The sequence below is a fragment of the Leguminivora glycinivorella genome, chromosome 6, assembly GCF_023078275.1.
Source record: "Leguminivora glycinivorella isolate SPB_JAAS2020 chromosome 6, LegGlyc_1.1, whole genome shotgun sequence".
In the NCBI taxonomy this organism is placed as follows: Eukaryota; Metazoa; Arthropoda; class Insecta; order Lepidoptera; family Tortricidae; genus Leguminivora; species Leguminivora glycinivorella.
The window spans coordinates 6,537,234-6,559,479 of NC_062976.1; the positions used below are offsets into that span (position 1 = coordinate 6,537,234).

Consider the following 22,246-nt stretch of genomic DNA (forward strand, 5'->3'; position numbering starts at 1 on the left):
TATGACCGATTTTTCAAAGTATAAACCATTTTATAAATTATGTTTAGTATGACTAAAAGTAAACAATTACATATAAAATATTAACGTTTTAAATATTAATCACTTAATAGTATGTTTATAGTTTTATTCTGTCTTAGTAAACTAGACTAATATGAAAATAGCTCGGTAAATAGTCGTAAAATGGAACGTATATACTTTTTACGCACTAGTTCGTAAAATACAACTTCTCGCACGCTAAACAGCAAAAAAACGGGCACTTTTTGAGCAACTGTATTAAAATAGTACATTTCGTTATAAGTGCGAGAAGTATGTCATTACTTCACGAGTCCCGTCCCGAGACATTTTGCCACGAGCGGCACGCGAGTGGCAAATCTCGGGACGAGTGAAGAATGACATTCTCGCACGTGTGACGAACAGCGTTTTTTAATACAGTTCCGAAAAAACACTACTACTTACTTACAACGAAATAAAACAATCCGAACTATCAATTTTCCCATGGACATTGACGGATTATTTGACAATTCAAAGGCGTATTTTAAGGCTTTTAAACTTGCGTGCATATTTTCGAGTTTGCTATTCATCTAACATAATTTATTTCATTGGGTGCCATAAAAACATAAACATTTACGATTTGGGACAGTTGTTTAATGTACAACTACATTTTAATTTAATCGATCCATTTATGCCCCGACGTATTGCAAACAACGTAAAATAATTATGACAAATCGCGTAACATATTGAGGTTTTTGAACGTGCATTAAGTTAAAACATGGTAGATGCCTCTACTTTGACAGTAGAAGACGTGTTTCGTTCCAATCATGTTCTGTTTACACGACTCATTATGACCGATTTTTCAAAGTATAAACCATTTTATAAGTTATGTTTAGTATGACTAAAAGTAAACAATTACATATAAAATATTAACGTTTTAAATATTAATCACTTAATAGTATGTTTATAGTTTTATTCTGTCTTAGTAAACTAGACTAATATGAAAACAGCTCGGTAAATAGTCGTAAAATGGAACGTATATACTTTTTACGCACTAGTTCGTAAAATACAACTTCTCGCACGCTAAACAGCCAAAAAACGGGCACTTTTTGAGCAACTGTATTAAAATAGTACATTTCGTTATAAGTGCGAGAAGTATGTCATTACTTCACGAGTCCCGTCCCGAGACATTTTGCCACGAGCGGCACGCGAGTGGCAAATCTCGGGACGAGTGAAGAATGACATTCTCGCACGTGTGACGAACGACGTTTTTTAATACAGTTCCGAAAAAACACTACTACTTACTTACAACGAAATAAAACAATCCGAACTATCAATTTTCCCATGGACATTGACGGATTATTTGACAATTCAAAGGCGTATTTTTGAAGCTTTTAAACTTGCGTGCATATTTTCGAGTTTGCTATTCATCTAACAATTTATTTCATTGGGTGCCATAAAAACATAAACATTTACGATTTGGGACGATTGTTTAATGTACAACTACATTTTAATTTAATCGATCCATTTATGCCCCGACGTATTGCAAATAACGTAAAATAATTATGACAAATCGCGTAACATATTGAGGTTTTTTGAACGTGCATTAAGTTAAAACATGGTAGACGCCTCTACTTTGACAGTAGAAGACGCGTTTCGTTCCAATCATGTTCTGTTTACACGACTCATTATGACCGATTTTTCAAAGTATAAACCATTTTATAAATTATGTTTAGTATGACTAAAAGTAAACAATTACATATGAAATATTAACGTTTTAAATATTAATCACTTAATAGTATGTTTATAGTTTTATTCTGTCTTAGTAAACTAGACTAATATGAAAACAGCTCGGTAAGTAGTCGTAAAATGGAACGTATGTACTTTTTACGCACTAGTTCATAAAATACAACTTCTCGCACACTAAACAGCCAAAAAACGGGCACTTTTTGAGCAACTGTATTAAAAAATAACATTATTTTAAAACTAAAACACGGTCGTACATATTCAAATGTATGAAGATGCCGAGAGGGGCCGACCAAATTTTAGTTACAACTTTAAGTAAGTATTTAATGTCATATAAATTAGTCGTTGCGGATCGCTCCGCGCGGTCGATCCGCGTGACATAAACTATAACTAGCCTAATATTTATTTATTTCCTGCTGCCTTTTAAAAGATAATAAAATCGATTTTTTCTCCAGAAATCCGTCCCTCTACGATGAGATCAAGATCAAACTACCCGCAGATTTAGGCGACCAGCATCATTTACTGTTCACGTTCCTGCACATTTCCTGCCAGAGGAAACCGGTGGCTCCTGAACAGGAGAAAAACGTCGAAACTGTCGTCGGATATTCCGTGAGTAAATTATGACTTAAACTCACGTCCACTCATTGTTCTCACGAAATTTCTGCTCGTCATTACATAAATTATATTCATATTTTTGTTGCAGTGGCTCCCTCTATGCCGCAACGGCAAGCTGACTTGTGGCGAGTTCAATCTACCCGTCATGCAAGAAGAACCTCCTCCAAACTACTCATACATTTTCCCTGACGTGCTACTCCCTGGGACCAGATGGATCGACAACCATAAGCCGATATTCAGTGTCACTTTAGACGCGCATACTACAGTCCATCCATTGGTAAGTGGGTCTCACGTGTTAGAAAGAGACAGCTATATAGAGTGCATCTTGCTCTAACCTTGTCCCATCATGTCAGAGCAAACCTCCAAACTACTCATACATTTTCCCTGACGTACCTACTACTCCCTGGGGCCAGATGGATCGACAACCATAAGCCGAAATTCAGTGTCACTTCAGACGCGCATACTACAGTCCATCCATTGGTAAGTGGGCCTCACGTGTTAGAAAAAGACAGCAATATAGTTTGCATCTCGCTCTAACCTCCTCCAGTTATGCAAGAGCAAACATCTTTCAAAATACTCATTCATTTTCCCTGACTAACAACCATAAGCTGATATTCAGTGTCACTTTAGACGTGAATGTTAGAAAGAGACAGTAATATAGAGTGCATCTCGCTGTAACGTCAATCTGTCGATAGAAATAATTAGGTTTTCATTGCCAAAGTGCTACTTTAATACTTGTGCAATTCCCGAAAAGTTTGTACATTTGGATCACGTCTCCGATTTTGATAAAAATTGGTAGGCTGATAGAGTCCATGATGTTGAGCAAGATTCACTAGGTTTCCCAAAATGTCTAAATATCTAAATTCTATTGACTCATACAAGCGTGTGTTACAGGACAACTATATCGAGCGTTTCGCAGTGGCTTGCGAGGCGGTGCAAGAAGGCAACATTCCCACAAGGATAGGATTGGCCAACATGGAGGCCGAGTTGCGAGCCAGGTAGGCCCACGCATCGAGTACAACTATGTACGGCATTCAAGTCTATCAAATAATTAAACAATAGAATAATATAAGGCTTTCTTTTATTCGAATTTTATCCACAAGAGTGCAAAGTAATTTCATACAAATTTTAACATGTCTAAAGAAAATACGTATAAATGATGAATTGAATCATAAACGTTAAATAAATTGAATTTTTTTATTTATTTTGATGTTTTACAACACTTGGTGTGGTAAAAAAAACAGGAACCTTCGTGCCTTGATACCCTCGCGATGCTCAAGATTCCACTCGCTACGCTCGCGGTTCAAATTGGCTTGCTCAGTTATCTCAGTTAAACAACTACGTGTTGAACACAGAAAATACTAATTACACATTACAACACAAACAGGAAGGAATGAAATGGCCTCATCTCAGCGTGTTGCTGATGAATTCCGGCGCTGATCTTCCGACTGTATTGATTTTCCAAAATACTTGCTTACTTTTTTGTGAAAGAAATTCCTAAAAGAAATCTTCCTCGTTGAAAGCCTTTCTACAATACATGTTTAAAGCACAATATTGTTTAAATCTTGCATTTTAAACAAAGGATTACGAGTAAAGTGAAATGTATTTTTTTGTGCTTTTTTCAACAGCATATCCGAGTTACCCACAGCCAACGTGGAGATCCTGTCCCGCTACCTCCCCTACGTACTGGACAAGTTACTACACCTGCTGGTGGCGCCCCCGTCTCTAGCGGGCGCGCCGCTCAACATCGCGCAGGACGTGTTCACATGCCTGGCCAACGTGTTCACAGACGTGTGTGTGAGTATCTGCTATAGCATATGCGTAGTCTTTTGTTTCCTTTGGCCTTGCGTGAACGTGGTAATAAGGCTAACGATCTTAAGTTCACTGAGGGCCACTTGCACCAACGAAAATGGAGGGTTAACCCACCATTTTATATTGAATTTGACAGATGACAGCCCACTAACCCTGAGTTAAGTGGTTGGTGCAAGTGGACCTAAGTTTTTACAGATATGAATATGATTATCTAAGTTTTTATCGAAATTTTTGACGTAAAAAAACGGCATAAAGTGCATAGCCAACGTCTTATACGTGGCTCTTTCTACATAAAGTATGCCAAATCCAACTTGTGTGTGTTGTGTGTTGACGAAGCGTGTTGCAGATATTGTGGTTTGTTTTATTGATAATGTAGAATAAAAATCTGACGACGCTTGGGCGGATTACATTTGTGTTTTGACGAAGCATGTGGCGGATCAGGTTTGTATTTATTTGGTTATTAATAAAAAATAATTTTTGACTTTAAAAAAAAAAAAAAAATCCAACTTTAAACAGAACAAATCTGACTTGTATTTTATTTCAGAACATGAACGAAGGTGTCACCTGCGACCCACACGGCCGAAGTAGCCTGATTACGGCGTACATTCAATACCAGTGCACCATCCCTCGGCCTTCGCTAGCGGACCGGGACATAGGCCTGCCGCTGCCGCCCGCAGGTATTCATTATTTATGGAATGATTTAAAAAATGCATAAAGCTTTACCGTTGTATAAGAAAGGTGTCTTTTAGACCTAGAAGTTCAACTTCGAACATGATATAACATATAATACTCATTTGAACGAGCGCCGAAGCTACCAAGACGCGTCGTCCGTTTCAACACAGAATATATAAAAGGAATGACGACTACATAAAAAAAAATGGCATTCTGTTTAGTCCGTCAGTTAGATCGTTCAAAAATACTGAACACATATTTTTCGTTTTTTCTAATTAATGAAAAAATACAAAGATATAGAGCATCAAAGTTCCGGCACACCTCGGACACTGGCGATCAAATATATGAAAGAGGACCGTTCCTAGCACACAGTCTAAGCTCGTGTATGTGAACGCGTACTATGCTTGTATGAGTGACATATGACAGGTCGACTGTTCGCGTTTTTGACAGGCGGTAACTGTGAGGTAACCGAGAGGGGGTGGGCGACACTTTCAGAGGGGAGCGGGAGTGGCCATACTGTACGATAGTACTCTTTATTATACTGTGGTTCCGGAGTGGGGGCTTGTGACGTCACTTTTAAGTAAAAAATGTACCTAGGCGTGACGTCTCGCGAAATTTCAACGCACTGTACCGTCGTCATTTTTCGTTTACGAGAAAAAAGAAAAAATACGTGTCTTAAATTCTTTGATAAGCTAACTGACGGACTAATTAGTTTTTTTTTAGTCGTCTCGCCTAAAGTACGACTACAGAAGGCTCACTGTCAACGACTTGCCAACAGACTGCATGCGACATTGAGTTCTATTGCGCCGCGAGAAAAACTTTATGGGCTGCAAATTCGCGTCCGTCGGAATGTATGAAAGAAACGCGGAGTGAGCCGCCTCTGATTTCACTCGAGATCTGAGATTTTTTTGTTCGAATATGGACACCACGACCAATAAGTCGGTAAAGGTACAGCGGGTCAAATCTCGACTGGGGGGTAAATGTACCTGTAGTAAGGCGGCGGAATTGAAAAAAGTCGTCTAGTTTTGAAGTTGATATGACTGGAGAGTATACTGCTGACAAGTGGTATCGTTGTGATCGGTAGACTTTACTGAGTACGAAATAATGACTTGTCGCATTCTCAGACTGTGGGGGGGTTAACTATGACGTCACAAAGATCGCGGTCCCGAGTTTCAATTTTTTGCCAATTTGTCTAGAACCCCTTATCCAATTTTGAAAAATGGGGTGTCGATTGAAAGCGTATAACATCCTGATTAAGGTTTCTTATATGTGAAAAGTATAGTTTTGTTAGTTATTTTTTAATTAACAATAATGCAAAAAATACTTTTTTTTTACTCTCCTTTTTGATTTTTATGTCTCAAAAAGGCAATGAAAACGGCCACTTAGCTAAAAAATATGTTATATAAATCATTTAGCTACATTATTAAGCTATCTGTTACTTTTAAAATTTCTACGATCGGATAATAAATAAGCAAACTACAAGAATATACCTGTAGGCGGGGAGTACCGCTTGACACGCGTTCCCATACATTCGGCGTCTACCAAATTACACCTCGCGCAAAATTCGTTTCAAGCAGATATACCTCTAATCTTATTCATCGTAACCTATCAATATTGGTATCATTTGAAATTACAATTAAAGACCTTTAAGAAACAATGTCAACCATTTTCTTAAAATCAATAATCGCCAGTCTACGGTGGTTACAAAGAAAAAAAGCGGGGATGCAATTTGACTGGTTCCCTAGGTTTGATACCCTAGACGAGTTTAAAAGGGGAGGTAAAGGTGACATATGGATTGGGCTCTGGCCTGAAAGCTACACAGAGGGCCAGAGGAGGAAAAACTAGGGTTTAAGTTTAGTTTTAAGTTATTTTTTCTTTTATTTGTTGATTTTATTGTGTTTAATTTTTTTGTAATTTTATCAAGAATACACGCTGGTTTTGTTTTGTCAAAATGCCCTTTTTTATGAGAAATGCGATGAATTTCATGGCATTTTCCGATAGAGACTAAAATTTACTTTCAAATAAGGTCACATAGTCATACTTTTACTTATATAATATTAAGGGTAATAGCCCCGGCGGAGTAGTGCAAGCGGGACAGCAGTGTAGCAATCCACTGGTTCCTCAGTGCCACACATAGTCTTACGAGGGGCCCTGAGCGCCTTGCTCTCTAATATGTGGGTCAATCAAATACTGCTTCAACGCAAACGATTGACATGTGTGATTTTTATGACACTGAGTGTATTTGCAGGAGCTGCATGTACTTAACAAGTATACCCCAACAACTATTTCATATTTATAATGCATTATTAATAATAAATATGCTCTTAATTTTATCTTGACTTCTGTTGAATAATTATGTTTTGAGAAAAGTGGCTAAAAGTGATGATTATAATTACTAAAATATTATAGGTAACTTCATTTTAGTGATTTAATGTGTATAACGACCGAAGTCCAATCGTTTTCATTTTACGATTACTTTTTAATACCTACTGGGTCAAAAAACCGCACCTCTAAGTCGTTTGAGTTCAAACGGAATTACTTGGTATTACCCTTAATATTATATAAGTATCAGTATGACTATGTGGCCTTATTTGAAAGTTAATTTTAGTCTCTATCGGAAAATGCCATGAAATTCATCACATTTCTCATAAAAAAGGGAATTTTCAGCAAAAGAAACCAACGTGTATCCTTGATAAAATTACAAAAAAAATAAACACAATAAAATCAACAAATAAAAGAAAAAATAACTTAAAACTAAACTTAAACCCTAGCTTTTTCTCCCCTGACCCTCTGTGTAGCTTTTAGGCCAGAGAACAACCCATATGTCACCTTTACCTCCCCTTTTAAACTCGTCTAGGGTATCAAACCTAGGAAACCAGTCAAATTGCATACCCACTTTTTTCCTTTGTAACCACCGCAGACTGGCGATTATTGATATTAAGAAAATGATTGACATTGTTTCTTAAAGTACTTTAATTGTACTTTCAAATGATACCAATATTGATAGGTTACGATGAATAAGATTAGAGGTATATCTGCTTGAAACGAATTTTGCGCGAGGTGTAATTTGGTAGACGCCGAATGTATGGGAACGCGTGTCAAGCGGTACTCCCCGCTTACAGGTATGTGTTTGTAGTTTGCTTATTTATTATCCGATCGTAGAAATTTAAAAAGCAACAGATAGCTTAATAATGTAGTTAAATGATTTATATAACATATTTTTTAGCTAAGTGGCCGTTTTCATTGCCCTTTTGAGTCACAAAAATCAAAAAAGAGAGTAAAAAAAAAGTATTTTTTGCATTATTGTTAATTAAAAAATAACTAACAAAACTATACTTTTCAGTTATAAGAAATCTTAATCAGCATGTTATACGCTTTCAATCGACACCTCATTTTTCAAAATTGGATAAGGGGTTCTAGACAAATTGACAAAAAATTGAATCCCGGGACCGCGATCTTTGTGACGTCATAGTTAACCCCCCCACAGTCTGAGAATGCGACAAGTCATTATTTCGTACTCAGTAAAGTCTACCGATCACAACGATACCACTTGTCAGCAGTATACTCTCCAGTCACATCAACTTTTTCCGAGACCCTCTCGCCGCTATACTACTGGTCCATTTTTTCCATGTTTTACAATGTTTGCATTATTATTATTAAATAGAGTGTCCACCGGTTATATATGGTAGGCGTGTTCAGTGGATACATGTAGAACTCAACATCATAGTGTAATAATGGAAAAAATGGGTCAGTTACAATGGGCCCCCTGTCGAGATTTGCGCCGCTGTACCGTATACATAGTTAGTTCCCAATTCCTGTAGCGAGTGGCTCAAAATGTGTTAAATGTCAGAAATATTTTGTTTGCAGTAATGAGCGACGGTTCCTGTAAAATACTGCACGAAGAGTTGGCACTGCAGTGGGTCGTTGCCAGCGGTGCTACTAGAGATCTAGCGATGCACAATTCTTGGTAAGGCTTGCCATGGCTCTTCTACGGTGCCCGATTGATATTCCGAAATAATATACGTCGATTTTCGGTACGCCGACAACGATTCGCCGACGTCTTTTTTGGCCGAATAACGATTGGAAGTTCTCATTTCGCATAATATTCGTTCGTAAACGGAGTCGGTAAGCATAAATTGGATACGCCGATGGACTTTTCGTCGAATAATCATTTAGTAATTGTAAAAATTGGCCGACAAAAAAATGGTCGGTGAGTTGGCTGGAACTTGCATACAAAGTGTTCTGCGGATTCAAAAATCTAGTTGTTAGATCGTTTATAAGAGTAACTCACATTTATTTCATTACTTATTTATATTAATCATCATGTTCTGATTCTAAGGATTAATTTTAGTATATTATGTATTGTTGGTTTCAACTCACCAAATATTTACTTTTAAAATTTTCAGTTCTCCCATTCGGAAATCAGCACTTTTCTGTTCAAGAACATAATGCTAATTGCCAGAATATGTAAAACTATTACCTCAACGAAAAGAATTTCACATTATACATTGTTTAAGAAAAAAAAGTGTATTAAGTGCGTAATTTTTTTACAACAGCGATAATTCATTCATTCGAAAATATTTTAACAATGTATAAAATGTGAAACATTATTCGACTAAACGAAAATATTACTTTGCTAAATGAAAAATGTCCAATTATAGTTCGGATAATTTGCACAGAAGCGAACTTAACTGTATGCGAACCAAGATTCTACGTAACCGACCGTCGACCAAAAGTGACAGCGATAGTTTGATTATTCGGCTAAATGGCATTCGGCGAATCGTTGTCGGCGAATCAATAATCGGCTAAAAAATTGTCGGAGAATCATTAGGTAGCCATTGACCGTACATAGGTTTTAATTGTTTAACAGAAACTTAAAATCTCAGGTATATAAAAAATGTGCCTTCTTTCTAGGGCGTTGTTCGAGTTAATGATAAAGTCCATGTGTGAATATCTATACTGGAGCGGCGCCCACGAGGCTCCCCGCAAAGCGCGCTTCCCCGACCAGTTCACTGACGACATCACCACGCTCGTCAACAATGTCACCACTGAGATCATCTCCAGGTACGATTAACCTTAAAAAGGTACATACAGGGTAAAAAGTAGTAAAAGGCATATTATGTCACTAATTTTTGAGTTTTTTTTTTTAATACTACTTCGGTGGCAAACAAGCATACGGCCCGCCTGATGTAAAGCGATCACCGTAACCTATGGACGCCTGCAACTCAAACAGTGTCACAAGCGCGTTGCCACCCTATTAAAACTTGTACACTCCCTTATGCTGTGTTAAGTACACAGCAAAAAGGAATGTACAAGTTCTAAGGAGGGTTCGGGTTGCCGACGACTCGAAAGGACAATAGACGGAACAAGTTAGTTCCGTAAGTCCTCCCGTCATCAGCACTTCGCACCCTCGTTGAGCTCTGGCAGCCTTACTCACCGGCAGGAACACAACACTATGAGTAGGGTCTAGTGCTATTTGGCTGCGGTCTTCTGTAAGGCGGAGGTACTACCCCAGTTGGGCTCTGCTCTAGATTCGAGCGAGACGATATCCGCTATGCTGTGCCCTACCACACAAAGCGGAATATCATTCGCTATGCCCTACCTCCTTCTAAAATCTAAATCTAAGTTAAATAGTTTATCTTCTAAAAACGTCGATTGGGCAATTTTTGAAGTGAAACTTCTAATGCGACTTCGAACTAAACGTTTAACACTCAGTGTTGCCAACTCGATTCTTGAATTACCCCTTCCTATTTTCATTTTCACGTTACGAAATTTCACTTCTTCCGCGCTGAGGGACTCCACGCACTATTTTTTTTCCGCATTAGTTCATTGTTTTATAAACTTAACTATTGTACCCAATATATTTTAAATATTAAAAAGCTGAAATGAAAATGAAGTAAATTCTATTGAAACGTGCCTATGTCGAAACTTAAAAAGCTCATGTGTAAAGAAAAATGTTATATACATATAACGTGTCGGTATAGAAATATATCCTTATAGCAGGGAATATGACTTTATCTTTCATTTTAGATACGGCAAAAACAGCCGTCTCACCCAAAGCCTGAACAACAGCCTGGCCTTCTTCCTATTCGATCTGCTCAGCATCGCGGACCGAGGCTACGTGTTCAACCTGATCCGTAGTTACCACAAGCAAATGAGCGCCAAAATTGCTTCCTGCCGGACGCTGTGCCTCTTGTGCAGTACAAGGTGAGATATATTATTGTTGTCTCTCTCTAATAGATACTCGTAACTAGGTAGGAGTCAGAATTTTGATGTTTCAGAAGATATACCTACCTAGTTTTAATTTGCCTTGCCTTAGATTAAAAAAAGTGAAGCAATGTTTTATATTGGCGGAGGAATGTTGTTCCAGCATCGTGTGAAAGCGTACTGGAAACTGCCAGAATCAAAGCATTTAAATTGTAGCAAAGTTTGGGCTCATTTACACGGTACGAGAACTCGTATACGAGTTTTATTACATTGCAGTATTTGATGGCTGTGCAAAATTGTATATAACCTCAACAGCCCGCAATGTAACTAAAATCGCATGCGAGTTCCCACGCCGTCTAAATCAGGCATTTGTTTACTCTTGTTTTTCATGATTTCACTTTTCAATGAAATGTTTTCGTTGATTAAGTACCTACTGACAAGAAGTGTCAAGCGACAACTAGGCCTTCTTCCAAAAGCAAATAACTATAGACAATCAAGCATCTTGTCACTAAAAAGAGCACGACTTCATTGCGTGTTTATTTGAACTACAGCTGCAAATTAAAGGATTTAATTTAATTTAATTAATTTTTTAAATTTTATTTATTTATTTCACACATACAAATATCATTACAGGATGAACCCAATGCGATATTGTAGTAACAAATTAAAATATAAAAACAAAGAACTTATACATGTATACAATGTTAATTTTACCTACAGATTTTACTTTATACATATATCGGGAAAGTAACACTTATTAAGAGATTGTCACTTGAACTTGCGTCGTGAATAGGGAATGCTCCCGGGAATTCCCGGTACCGAAAGTACCGGGAAATCCCGGAATTTTTGAACTCATTGGGTACCGGTACTGATGTTATAAAATCCCGGTTCTTCGGTACTTTTCGGTACTGAAAAATGGACAAAGATTACAAACTAAAACGCATTTAATCACTTCAAAAATGTGAACGTTAACGACGGAATATCCATTTAATGGTGTACAAATGTAATTAAAATAGTTTCAAACGCGTTAGACTCGTCCCGCTCGGTATTCATCGGCTATGATCGGGACCTCGGCGTCGGTTATACTTAGAGGGTAAACCAAACTAACATTGCTAATGTTAGAATTAGTTGAGGTATGTAATGATTTCTTGCACATGTCGTCCAGTAGGCCTAGCACATGATGGCCGCGAGATAGATGACACGTCTTCTTCTAACTGTATTAATGACATAAGGACGGGTAGTCTATCTCGCGGCGACATACTCTCGCGGCAATCATGTGCTAACCCTGCTGGTTTTTGAAAGTTTGCTTAAAACGCAGTCTGGTATACTATAATTTTGGTCCTAATAGGCGACCGGAATAAATCTAACAATAGCCACCAAATTCTACAAAACCCTTTACTCCGAATCTCCCACACACCCACAGCCTGTGCCTGATTTAGAAGAAAGCTTCAGAGCTATCCCGCCAGTTACGGAACACGAAGTACATTATGGTTCTTCAAAAAATGAAGTACGGGAAAAGCCCTGGCGAGGATGGAATCACCACCGAAGCACTGAAAGTAGGAGAACATACTTTGATCCCGTATATATTTAACCAAACTGTTTAATACTATAATAACCACTCAAACTTTTCCACAAAAAATGTGCCACTCCAACATCATTCTGCTTCATAAGAATAGAGACAAGTCTGATATAGGAATCTACCGTCCAGTCTTGTCTTCCATCTGTACAAGATATTTCTTAAAATCGTAGAAGACCGTATCTCGGGAACACTCGATCGGCACCAACCGGCCGAACAGGCTGGATTCCGCCCAGGCCTCTCCACCACCGACCACCTACAAGTCCTTAATCAGTCTTCATCACAATTCCATTTTCACAGCTTTACGATATAGATCCCAGATATATTCAGCTCATAACCACCATTTATCAAAATAGTACAGCCGCCATAAAACTACAGTCCTCAGGTTCCTCATTTTGTATTCAAAAAGGAGTCAAGCAAGGAGATCCGTTATCGCCAAAACTGTTTACCAGCACACTTGAACAAGTCGTCTTGAAGCTTATGCCGAGTTGGGGAGATCGGGGCCTTATCGTCGGGAATAGAAGGCTAATCTTCAATTTGCCGACGACATTGTTCTGTTCTCCTCAACTGCCTCCGAACTACGATCAATGCTTTAATACCTCAGCGACGCAAGCCTCGAGGTTGGACTTCAGATGAACATGTCGAAGACGAAGTTCATGGACCAATAATAGCACCGCATGTAGGATTGAGATAAACGGAGAATCGGTTGCATATGTCCAGGAGTACATCTACTTGGGCCAACTATTTTCTTTCCAGGCGCGACAAGAGAAAGAAGTCGAAAGATGGACTGAAAACGCCTGGAGAAGCTATTGGTCCATGAAACATCTCATGAAAAGCGATTTGCCACTGTCACTTGAGCGAAAACTCATGGACATGGGACACCACGCTGCGCTCCAAAACAAAAATAGTCTACGTAGTTCGGAAAGCGGCAAAGCTGAAGTGGGACTGGGCCGGTCATGTCTGCCGAATGCCGAACGAGCTATGGGCCAACATTAGCACAGAGGGCAGCCCAGGCCAAAACGGGGACCCAGCAGACCACGTATGCGATGGCGGAACGAGTTGGACTCCTTTTTGAAAGAATGGCCGAGGACTGCACAAAACCGGGAGGAATGGAAAAGCGGGGGGAGGGCTTTGCCCATCAGTGGGGCATCGCAGGCTCTCAATAATAATAAAACATAATCACGCACGAGCACCGCTCGCGGCACTACCTCGCCGGCCTGCTGCTGCACGACCTCACCGCCGCGCTCGACCTGCAGTCAGTATACACGTCCACTATACTTGTACTGGAGCTAGGCTATATACTCACGCACGAGCACCGCTCGCGGCACTACCTCGCCGGCCTGCTGCTGCACGACCTCACCGCCGCGCTCGACCTGCAGTCAGTATACAGTACTTCAATGCGCCGCTGTAAACGCGCTGCTATCTCTCCTGACGGCTCACGACGCCGATCCGCGTCTCTCGGCGCCGGAAGTACGAGCGCGGGTGGCGCAACTGTACATGCCGCTGTTGGGCATCGTGCTCGACGCGGCGCCCATGCTGAGCCGCTCTAGCGGGGCTCGAGGTGAGTCCCATCACTACTGTCTACTGATGGAGTACGTGACGCAGATCCTCGTCTCTCGGCGCCTAAACCATAAACCAATGATGGATTTCAAAAGAAAATGCACGACTTGCCTAATATCCCATATTATATGTGCCTTTAAAAAATTAAGAATTCGCCCTTCCCTCAATTCCTCATGGATCATCATGGTGCAGATGGGGGTATTGAAGTCGATTAAAAAAAAACTTGGGTCCTACCGCGTCAGAGTTCTCTGGAAAATTAACTTATTTAACTTGCCAAAAGGGAAATGATTTTTTTATAATACTTAAATGAATTATTCATACTCTTTCTTTTTTTTCAGATGTCATTCAATTTGACGGTGAGATGGGTCAATTCAACAACCTTTACAACCCGTCCGTTAACGACCCAGACAACAAACAGGTGAGTCAGTGAAAATAGTGTATTTAAAAATCTAATTATTTGAAAATAAAACGTAGACGTGATGGTAAAGTTATTTTATAAGAAATAGCCAAAGACTGACAGTGTCAATGGATCGAGAGTCAGCCATCTACTGAGGCCGCTATGGAAACTTTTGACATAGTAACGTACCAATTTTGCACATATTTGTCACTTTCAACCCTTGTTTAACAATTTTTTATGTCTACAGACCGGACGTCCACCATTCAACAGCGAGACCCACCGCAACCTCCTGATGTGCCTCGTGTGGCTCCTCAAGAGTTGTTCCCGCTCCGCGCTGGCTCAGTGCTGCGCTGAACTGCCCCCCGCCCGGCTACCCTCGCTACTGCACCTGCTGCATCTGTGCTTCATCGCGCACGAGTATAAGGTACACACACCGCAACATGATGTGTCTCTTGTGACTCAAGAGTTGCTCCCGCGCTCGCTCAATGCTGACGTCATTAATCTTTTAGTCGTTGGTAATATCAATGTCTCTCGATATAGTTTTTGTAAATATTACACATTTATAATATAACTAGCTTTTGCCCGCGGCTTCGCTCGCGTTAGAAAGAGACAGAAAGTAGCCTATGTCACTCCATCCCTTCAACTATCTCCTCTTAAAAAAAAACACGTCAATTCGTCGCTCACGTTTTGCCGTGAAAGACAGACAAACAAACAGACACACACACTTTCCCATTTATAATATTAGTATGGATAGATAATCACTACATGTTATTTCATAACAGGGTCGCAAGGAGCTCTTGAAATGCCAGCAGCAGAACGTGCGCAAAACGACCGACATCAAGGCTAAGTTAGAAGACGTCATTTTAGGCCAGGGTTCTGCGCGCTCCGACTTCATTATGAGACGGAAAGGTATAGTTATAGGACAGGACATTTTGTAATGTGCTATTTTGGAATGAAGGGTATTGGAAACTTATTACATTGTGTAAACCCGAAGACTCAAATGGAGGATCTGGGTGGGATGAACTGGACTCCTTTTTTGAAGCAGGGGCCAGAGTTAGTTTTATTTAGGGACCAGTGGAAAATGGAGGGGGGAAACTTTCGCTCAGCAGTGAAACACGACACGCTACATATAATATAATGAAAGTTTTGTTGCGTATAGACCGAGTGATAAATGCTGATAATAGACCTGGGGTTCGATTTTTTAATTTCTAACGCAAGATTTCGCCATTCGAACACGAAATTGACACTGCGGAAAACGAAATTATACTATTTTTGTAAAATAAGCTCCAGAAATTTGAAATCCAGCGGTATCGACTACTCGTTTTCAATTCCATTAGAAATTTTTCTATAAGTGTGCTGCAGTTATTACTGAACAAAATTCATGAATCGGTCAAATCGCAATCAGGAATCGGATTCGGGTCATGGAATGAAAGTACAGTCGCCATCAGATCGGATGGTGATACGTAGTACAGTAGATGTCGGTTCGCAGGCGGGTCCTCAGCGGTCCCCGGGCGGCGCGAGCGCTGGCGCAAGGACTGGCGCGGCGCGCGCGACGCCCCGCCCTCGCCGCTCGCGCCGCACCCCGCGCTCCCCGCCGCGCTCGCCGCCGAGGTCTCGCTCACGACCATCGTGCAGGTGCTATTCTAGATCGCTCGAGAGCCATCGTGCACCCCGGTGACTGGACGCGAACTATTCACGGTCAACTGAGACGCGAGACGCACGGAGGGTAAGCGTATCGTGATACGCACGTCCAACGCGAGTTGTTAGACGAGTTATCCGTGGTACCTTGACGGCCCGATCCTGTTTGACTTTTGTCTGTGGAGCCGTTCAAGTGTTATGTAAACACTATGGGGGGTTTGATCATACCTTTGCTTATTTTTAATGAGAGGGGCGATATATAATTGTAATAGACTTTCAAAATACTTGACCTATGACGCTATCTTCAAACCCAAAGATTTATAAATATACATTACCTACGTCTTTAACTCATTTCTCACGGATGCAAACATTCTTAACAAACTAAAAAGTGGTTCTTTGATTGCCAAATATTAGCCCATAATAAAGTTAAAATCGGTTCATTTGTTTTACAGTCATGCAGCAACATGGAATCTGGACAGGCGGTATGCAGCGCGGCGTTGCAAGTGGTGTTGCGCGCCATGCAGCGCAACCAGAGCGCGACCGTGCTGCAGCACATGTTCGCTACAGTCCGCTCGCTCATCGTCAAGGTCAGTTTTATTTAAAACAATAGAAAACCAAAACGATGTGAACAAGATATAAGAGAAATCCAATACCACAGACCATCTGTTATACATATATCTCGTCATACGATACGCGTGGGCTTAAAACATACATATATGGGTCAGTCTTTTCTTTCCTTACTGTTCTTTTCAACATGTCGACGGCGTGTAGTTTTAAATGTGATATTTCCAGAGATTCCTGAAACATCCAGCGATAATTATACCTAATATTTAAGCTAATACAAAGTATTTCTGTTGAACAGCTCGGTTGGTCATGCTGCGGCGAAGAGTCCGGCATCTGCCGCGTTTTGCTGCGTCACTGCGCTGCGCTGTGCCCCACGACACGCGCTCACGCCGCCGCCGCGCTGTATGCGCTTATGAGACATCACTACCAGCTCGGCAACGTACGTATCTTACAGCTAGGGTGAGCCTACATCAACAACTCAGGACGCCGTTGTCAACCAAGCATCTATTCTGTGTTGGTCGTAAAGTCTGGCATCTGCCGCGTTTTGCTGCGTCACTGCGCTGCTCTGTGCCCCACGACGCGCGCTCACGCCGCCGCCGCGCTATATGCGCTTATGAGACATCACTACCAGCTCGGCAACGTATGTATATTACAGCTAAAGCAAGCCTACACCAATGACGAAGGTCACCGTGGTCAACCAAGCGTCTATTATGTCGCTAATGATACGCCCAACGATACGCGATCACGCCGCCGCTCTGTGTGCTTTTATGAGACATCACTACCAGCTTGGCAAACCAAATATATTCGCACTAATTCTACATTCACTAGTGCTGATGCTGACCGTATAAAAAAACCTCATCCAACATAGAGATTCACTTAAAAACAACAGTTCCTCCTTTCCTCACACTACACCACTGGTCATAGTGTTCATACATAAACATTGATTATAATTTTGTTTACCTCCACAGAACTTCAGCCGCGTAAAGATGCAAGTGACAATGTCGCTGTCATCTCTCGTGGGCACTTCCACCACTTTCAGCGAAGAGTCTCTGCGGCGCGCGCTCAAAACTATCCTCGTGCATGCTGAGAGGGACCCTGAGTCTCTGCGGACCAGCGCGCTCAACCAGGTGATGATACCTGCTGTTATCCCTCATTGGTATATCTGCTACCTTCAGCGAGGAGTCACTTCAGTGCGCGCTCAATACTATACTCGTGTACGCTGAGAGGAACCCTGACCTGCAGCAAACCAGCTTCCCTGAACAGGTGAGACTCTTCAACCAGGTGATGATACCTGCTGTTATCCCTCATGGGCATATCTGCTACTTTCAGCGAGGAGTCACTTCAGTGCGCGCTCAATACTATCCTGGTGTACGCCGAGAGACACCGACCTGTCTCAGTGAGACTCTACGAGGCGGGTGATGATACCTGCCCCTCTAGCACAACTTTCCTTGTCGCGCGCGAGTCCATCTTGAAGTCGCGCTTGATGTATGATCGCGCGCGATAGGCCTGAGGGTCTGATGCTATCCCTCTTGGGCATACCTGCTACCTTCAGCGAAGAGTCTCTTCGGCGCTCGCTCGAAACTATCCTGGTGTACGCCGAGAGAGACCCTGACCTGCAGCAGACCAGCTTCCCTGAACGGGTGAGTTGAGTTACTCCTCAACCGGTGGAGAATGGAAATATCCCTGTCTTCCCTCGTGGGTACTTCTACACACAAGTGTGTCCTGTTCTCGCTGCCCGTAGAAATACCCACGTTACTATCATACTAAGTTGTCACTAGCTTGCTAGTGCCAGCTGACATAATATCTGGCGAATTTAGAAGGAAAGTTCTTCAAATGTGTTTGGATGGCTGTCGTTCATCAGACCACCAATGGAGTGTTAATTTACGTTATACATCTCTCTTAACAATTTATGAGTAATTCGGTATTTTGACTCATCTCGCTTTCCTTTATTGCAAACCTGCAATGGCAATATTTTTCATTATGTGCATAATAGGTAGGTTTACATTATAAGAAGCAAATATACTCATGTTTTACTTTACACAGGGTTCAGACGGGGACGATAGCCCCGATGGTGTAAGTCGATTTGCCCCCACGATTCTTCATTTTTATCACATCTCCTCTCATTTATATCAGCATGACAAATAAAAACTATCTTGTTTTCACATTGCTTGAAATACCCCGGTTTTTAGCACTATTCACAATTTCTCTTGTCGTATACAGTGTGTTTTAAACTTTCACGATTATTACACATAATTATTTTTTGATGTTTCATGACAATCGATTTTAAAAATAATTATGTATACAGTGTTTTTTTTATGTTTCATGACCATTTAATAAGATAAGGTAACACCAAAAACGAGTGATATTGAGTCGTAGTCTATGTTATAATATTTGAAATTTTCGTCGTAATTTTCAATCAATGAAATATAAAACTAAGTGTTTATCCGTGAGCATGATGCATGTAACTGCGTCGCAATATCGGAAGTTCGCCATAAATCAAAAAGGTAATCACGGTCTTTAGATATCCCGGTCAATATAAGTCTAAATGAAATATGAAGCTGTTTGTGCTCTTATGATCTTGTTTCATTTCAGCATTTTGAATACATTCGTTAGGTAATAATTTACTTTGACAGCATGCATTGACTTCAAAGACATTGTGTACATTCATTAGCACACTTTGTAATACACATTTGACTATTCTTTGTATTTTAGGTTATTCTACTGAAAGTTGTACACATCACATTTTCTTATTTGGAATATTTTATTCTACTTGTCATCACGTTTTTCAGTCTCAGTCACTCTTTTAGTTTTTAAGGGTTACTTTGGTATGCAATACTATATGTACTGCTGTGATTTTTAGAATTAATAATTATATTTAGTTTCCTTAATTAAGTTTATTCAGACACTGGCCGCCATCGCAACCTTTTTATCAAGTGTCTGTGATGCGAACGGTTTAAGTACGTCTTGTACTGAGACTGATTGAAATAGCATGACACGAACATTCCCGTAAAAATACGAAAAAGAAAAGCTTTTCGCGTTACATCTGTAACATTATTTCATTCATGAAGTGAAATCACCGTTTCAAAAACCTTACCTCAATTTTTACAATAAAACGTATCATTTAATTTAAAAACTGCACATAATCACTAATAACGTATAAAATTCTAGGTGAAGGACCTGGTATTCAACCTGCACATGATCCTCTCAGACACGGTGAAGATGAAAGAGTTCCAAGAAGACCCGGAGATGCTGCTGGACCTGATGCACCGCATCGCGCGCGGCTACCAGCACAGCCCCGACCTGCGCCTCACCTGGCTCAACAACATGGCGCAGAAGCACATGGAGGTCAGTTTGCAGTCACCAGTAGCTTAAATAAAATTCTTATAAAACTTTCGATAGCGCGATGTAAGAATCGCAGCGCTTGGCACAGCGACATCTAGCGGGGGTTTTAATAAACTTTTTTGTATGAGGGTACTAAGCACAGCCCCGACTTGCGCCTCACCTGGCTCAACAACATGGCGCAGAAGCAGATGGAAGTCAGTCACCGGTAGCTTAATATACAATTCCTATAACACTTTCAATAGCGCGATGTAAGAATCGCAGCGCTTGGCACAGCGACGTCTAGCGGGGTTTTTAATAAACTTTTTTGTATGAGGGTACTAGCACAGCCCCGACTTGCGGCTCACCTGGCTCAACAACATGGCGCAGAAGCACATGGAAGTCAGTCACCAGTAGCTTATATACAATTTCTATAAAACTTTCGATAGCGCGATGTAGGAATCGCAGCGCATGGTTCAGCGACGTCTAGCGTTGTATTTGATGAACTTTTTTCATATGAGGATACCAGTATAGCATCGACTTGCGGCTCATCTGGCTCAACAACATGGCGCAGAAGCACATGAAGTTCAGTCACTAGTAGCTTATATACAAATCCTATAAAACTTTCGATAGCGCGATGTAGGAATCGCAGCGCATGGTTCAGCGACATCTAGCGTTGTATTTGATGAACTTTTTTCATATGAGGATACCAGTATTGGGACCGTGCGCGACGACACGCCACGTGACAGGTGACCATTATGGACAATATTGTCGCCGCTGTTAAGCGAGAAGTAAGTAAAAATTGTGAAAAAATTAATGAAATCTTGTGTTATTTTACTATATTAGACAATTTTGGACGACGGTGGTTACAACATTATCGCCAATAACATTAAAATTGTTGTTTTCAGTGAGAAATTAACAAACTGGTGACTAAAACGGGGTTTCGTGCCATCACTCACGAAATCATTTTCCAACCTAAGACGATGAATAAAGACAAGAAATTGGTGCTAGCTGGGCATTTTCTAGAGATTGAAGAATTTTTACACCATTTGTACCTATGTGCAATAAAGTATAAATAAATCATTGGCTTTTGAAATAGTTGATCAGTTCACTGCTATCCTGTCATTTTCATAGGCTAACTATAGGTATTATAAGTATCATTGCAGGGTACAGGGTTTATTGTAAAATAAAAACAAACTAGCTATAATAACGTTTAATTATAATATACATTACATAAACTTGTTTCATTTACTTGAAAATATTGGAGGTTTACCAGATATCACATCAAATACAATCATGAATGCGATGAAATAAGTTCTCAGGAATTTTATTTAAAATGTGATAAGCCTTCAGTGGATGGACTGCTTCTGCTTCTATTGTTCTCGTGCTCCTTCTTCCCATTGAAACCTCGATATTTACGCATTTTCGTCAATCCGTTTCGATTTGTAAACAGGAGCACAGATGAGGAAACAAATAAAATTATTTCCGAACATAACTGGGATTGGCTTCCACGTCGGCTTTTCTACCTCCAATAAAATTTGCACTATAAATTCACCGTAAATTCAATTCAATACTTGTATCAAATGATTACGCACTTTAAGTAAAACTTCAGAGATTGGACGACACTTTTCTTCTTACGGCAACTATTCACTTAAACGGTGGTTTCGTTTCCACCACGGTCTTGGAAATAGCTAGAATTTAGTCGCTACTTTTCTTGGAGTTATTACAATTCGCCATAACAAATTTTACTGGGCCCGTATTAAATTTATCTCAAAAACGACATGAAAATGTTTACTGCAATATGGATTTGACAGCGCAAGTCAGCGACTAAGATGTCAATTTTGGCCGTAGTGAGCGCTGTGATCGTTTTCCAGCTCACGCACCACGAGCTGCAGGTACCTGTGTGTTGTAGTCAGGTGACAGCGCTCGGAGCACACGCCAGCCGGCATGTGCCTCGTGCACGGAGCAGCGCTAGTGGCGGAGCAGATGACCACCACACCAGCTCACGCACCACGAGCTGCAGGTACCTCGCTCTTGGCCGGGTTTTTTTTTCAACGATCGCTTTCACGACAACGTCCTAACATTCTCAGCTTTTATTTTCTTTTTCATTCATGCTCGTTTATACCCATTACAGAGAAGTCCGTGATGCT

General features: G+C 40.6%; 1 protein-coding gene across 1 annotated transcript in view; it reads left to right on the forward strand.

Annotated features, from left to right (window-relative positions):
* Positions 1 to 22,246, forward strand: part of LOC125226967 (dedicator of cytokinesis protein 7) — an 80,304-nt gene that overhangs the window by 42,516 nt on the left and 15,542 nt on the right. The window contains 20 exon segments of the mRNA XM_048131153.1: positions 2,193 to 2,346; positions 2,441 to 2,629; positions 3,247 to 3,350; positions 3,981 to 4,149; positions 4,709 to 4,841; positions 8,704 to 8,803; positions 9,751 to 9,900; positions 10,867 to 11,043; positions 13,800 to 14,001; positions 14,003 to 14,180; positions 14,518 to 14,597; positions 14,824 to 15,000; positions 15,359 to 15,485; positions 16,066 to 16,211; positions 16,667 to 16,801; positions 17,077 to 17,217; positions 17,747 to 17,877; positions 18,005 to 18,041; positions 19,947 to 20,123; positions 21,971 to 21,991. Coding sequence (XP_047987110.1) covers positions 2,193 to 2,346; positions 2,441 to 2,629; positions 3,247 to 3,350; positions 3,981 to 4,149; positions 4,709 to 4,841; positions 8,704 to 8,803; positions 9,751 to 9,900; positions 10,867 to 11,043; positions 13,800 to 14,001; positions 14,003 to 14,180; positions 14,518 to 14,597; positions 14,824 to 15,000; positions 15,359 to 15,485; positions 16,066 to 16,211; positions 16,667 to 16,801; positions 17,077 to 17,217; positions 17,747 to 17,877; positions 18,005 to 18,041; positions 19,947 to 20,123; positions 21,971 to 21,991 — 2,728 coding nt within the window.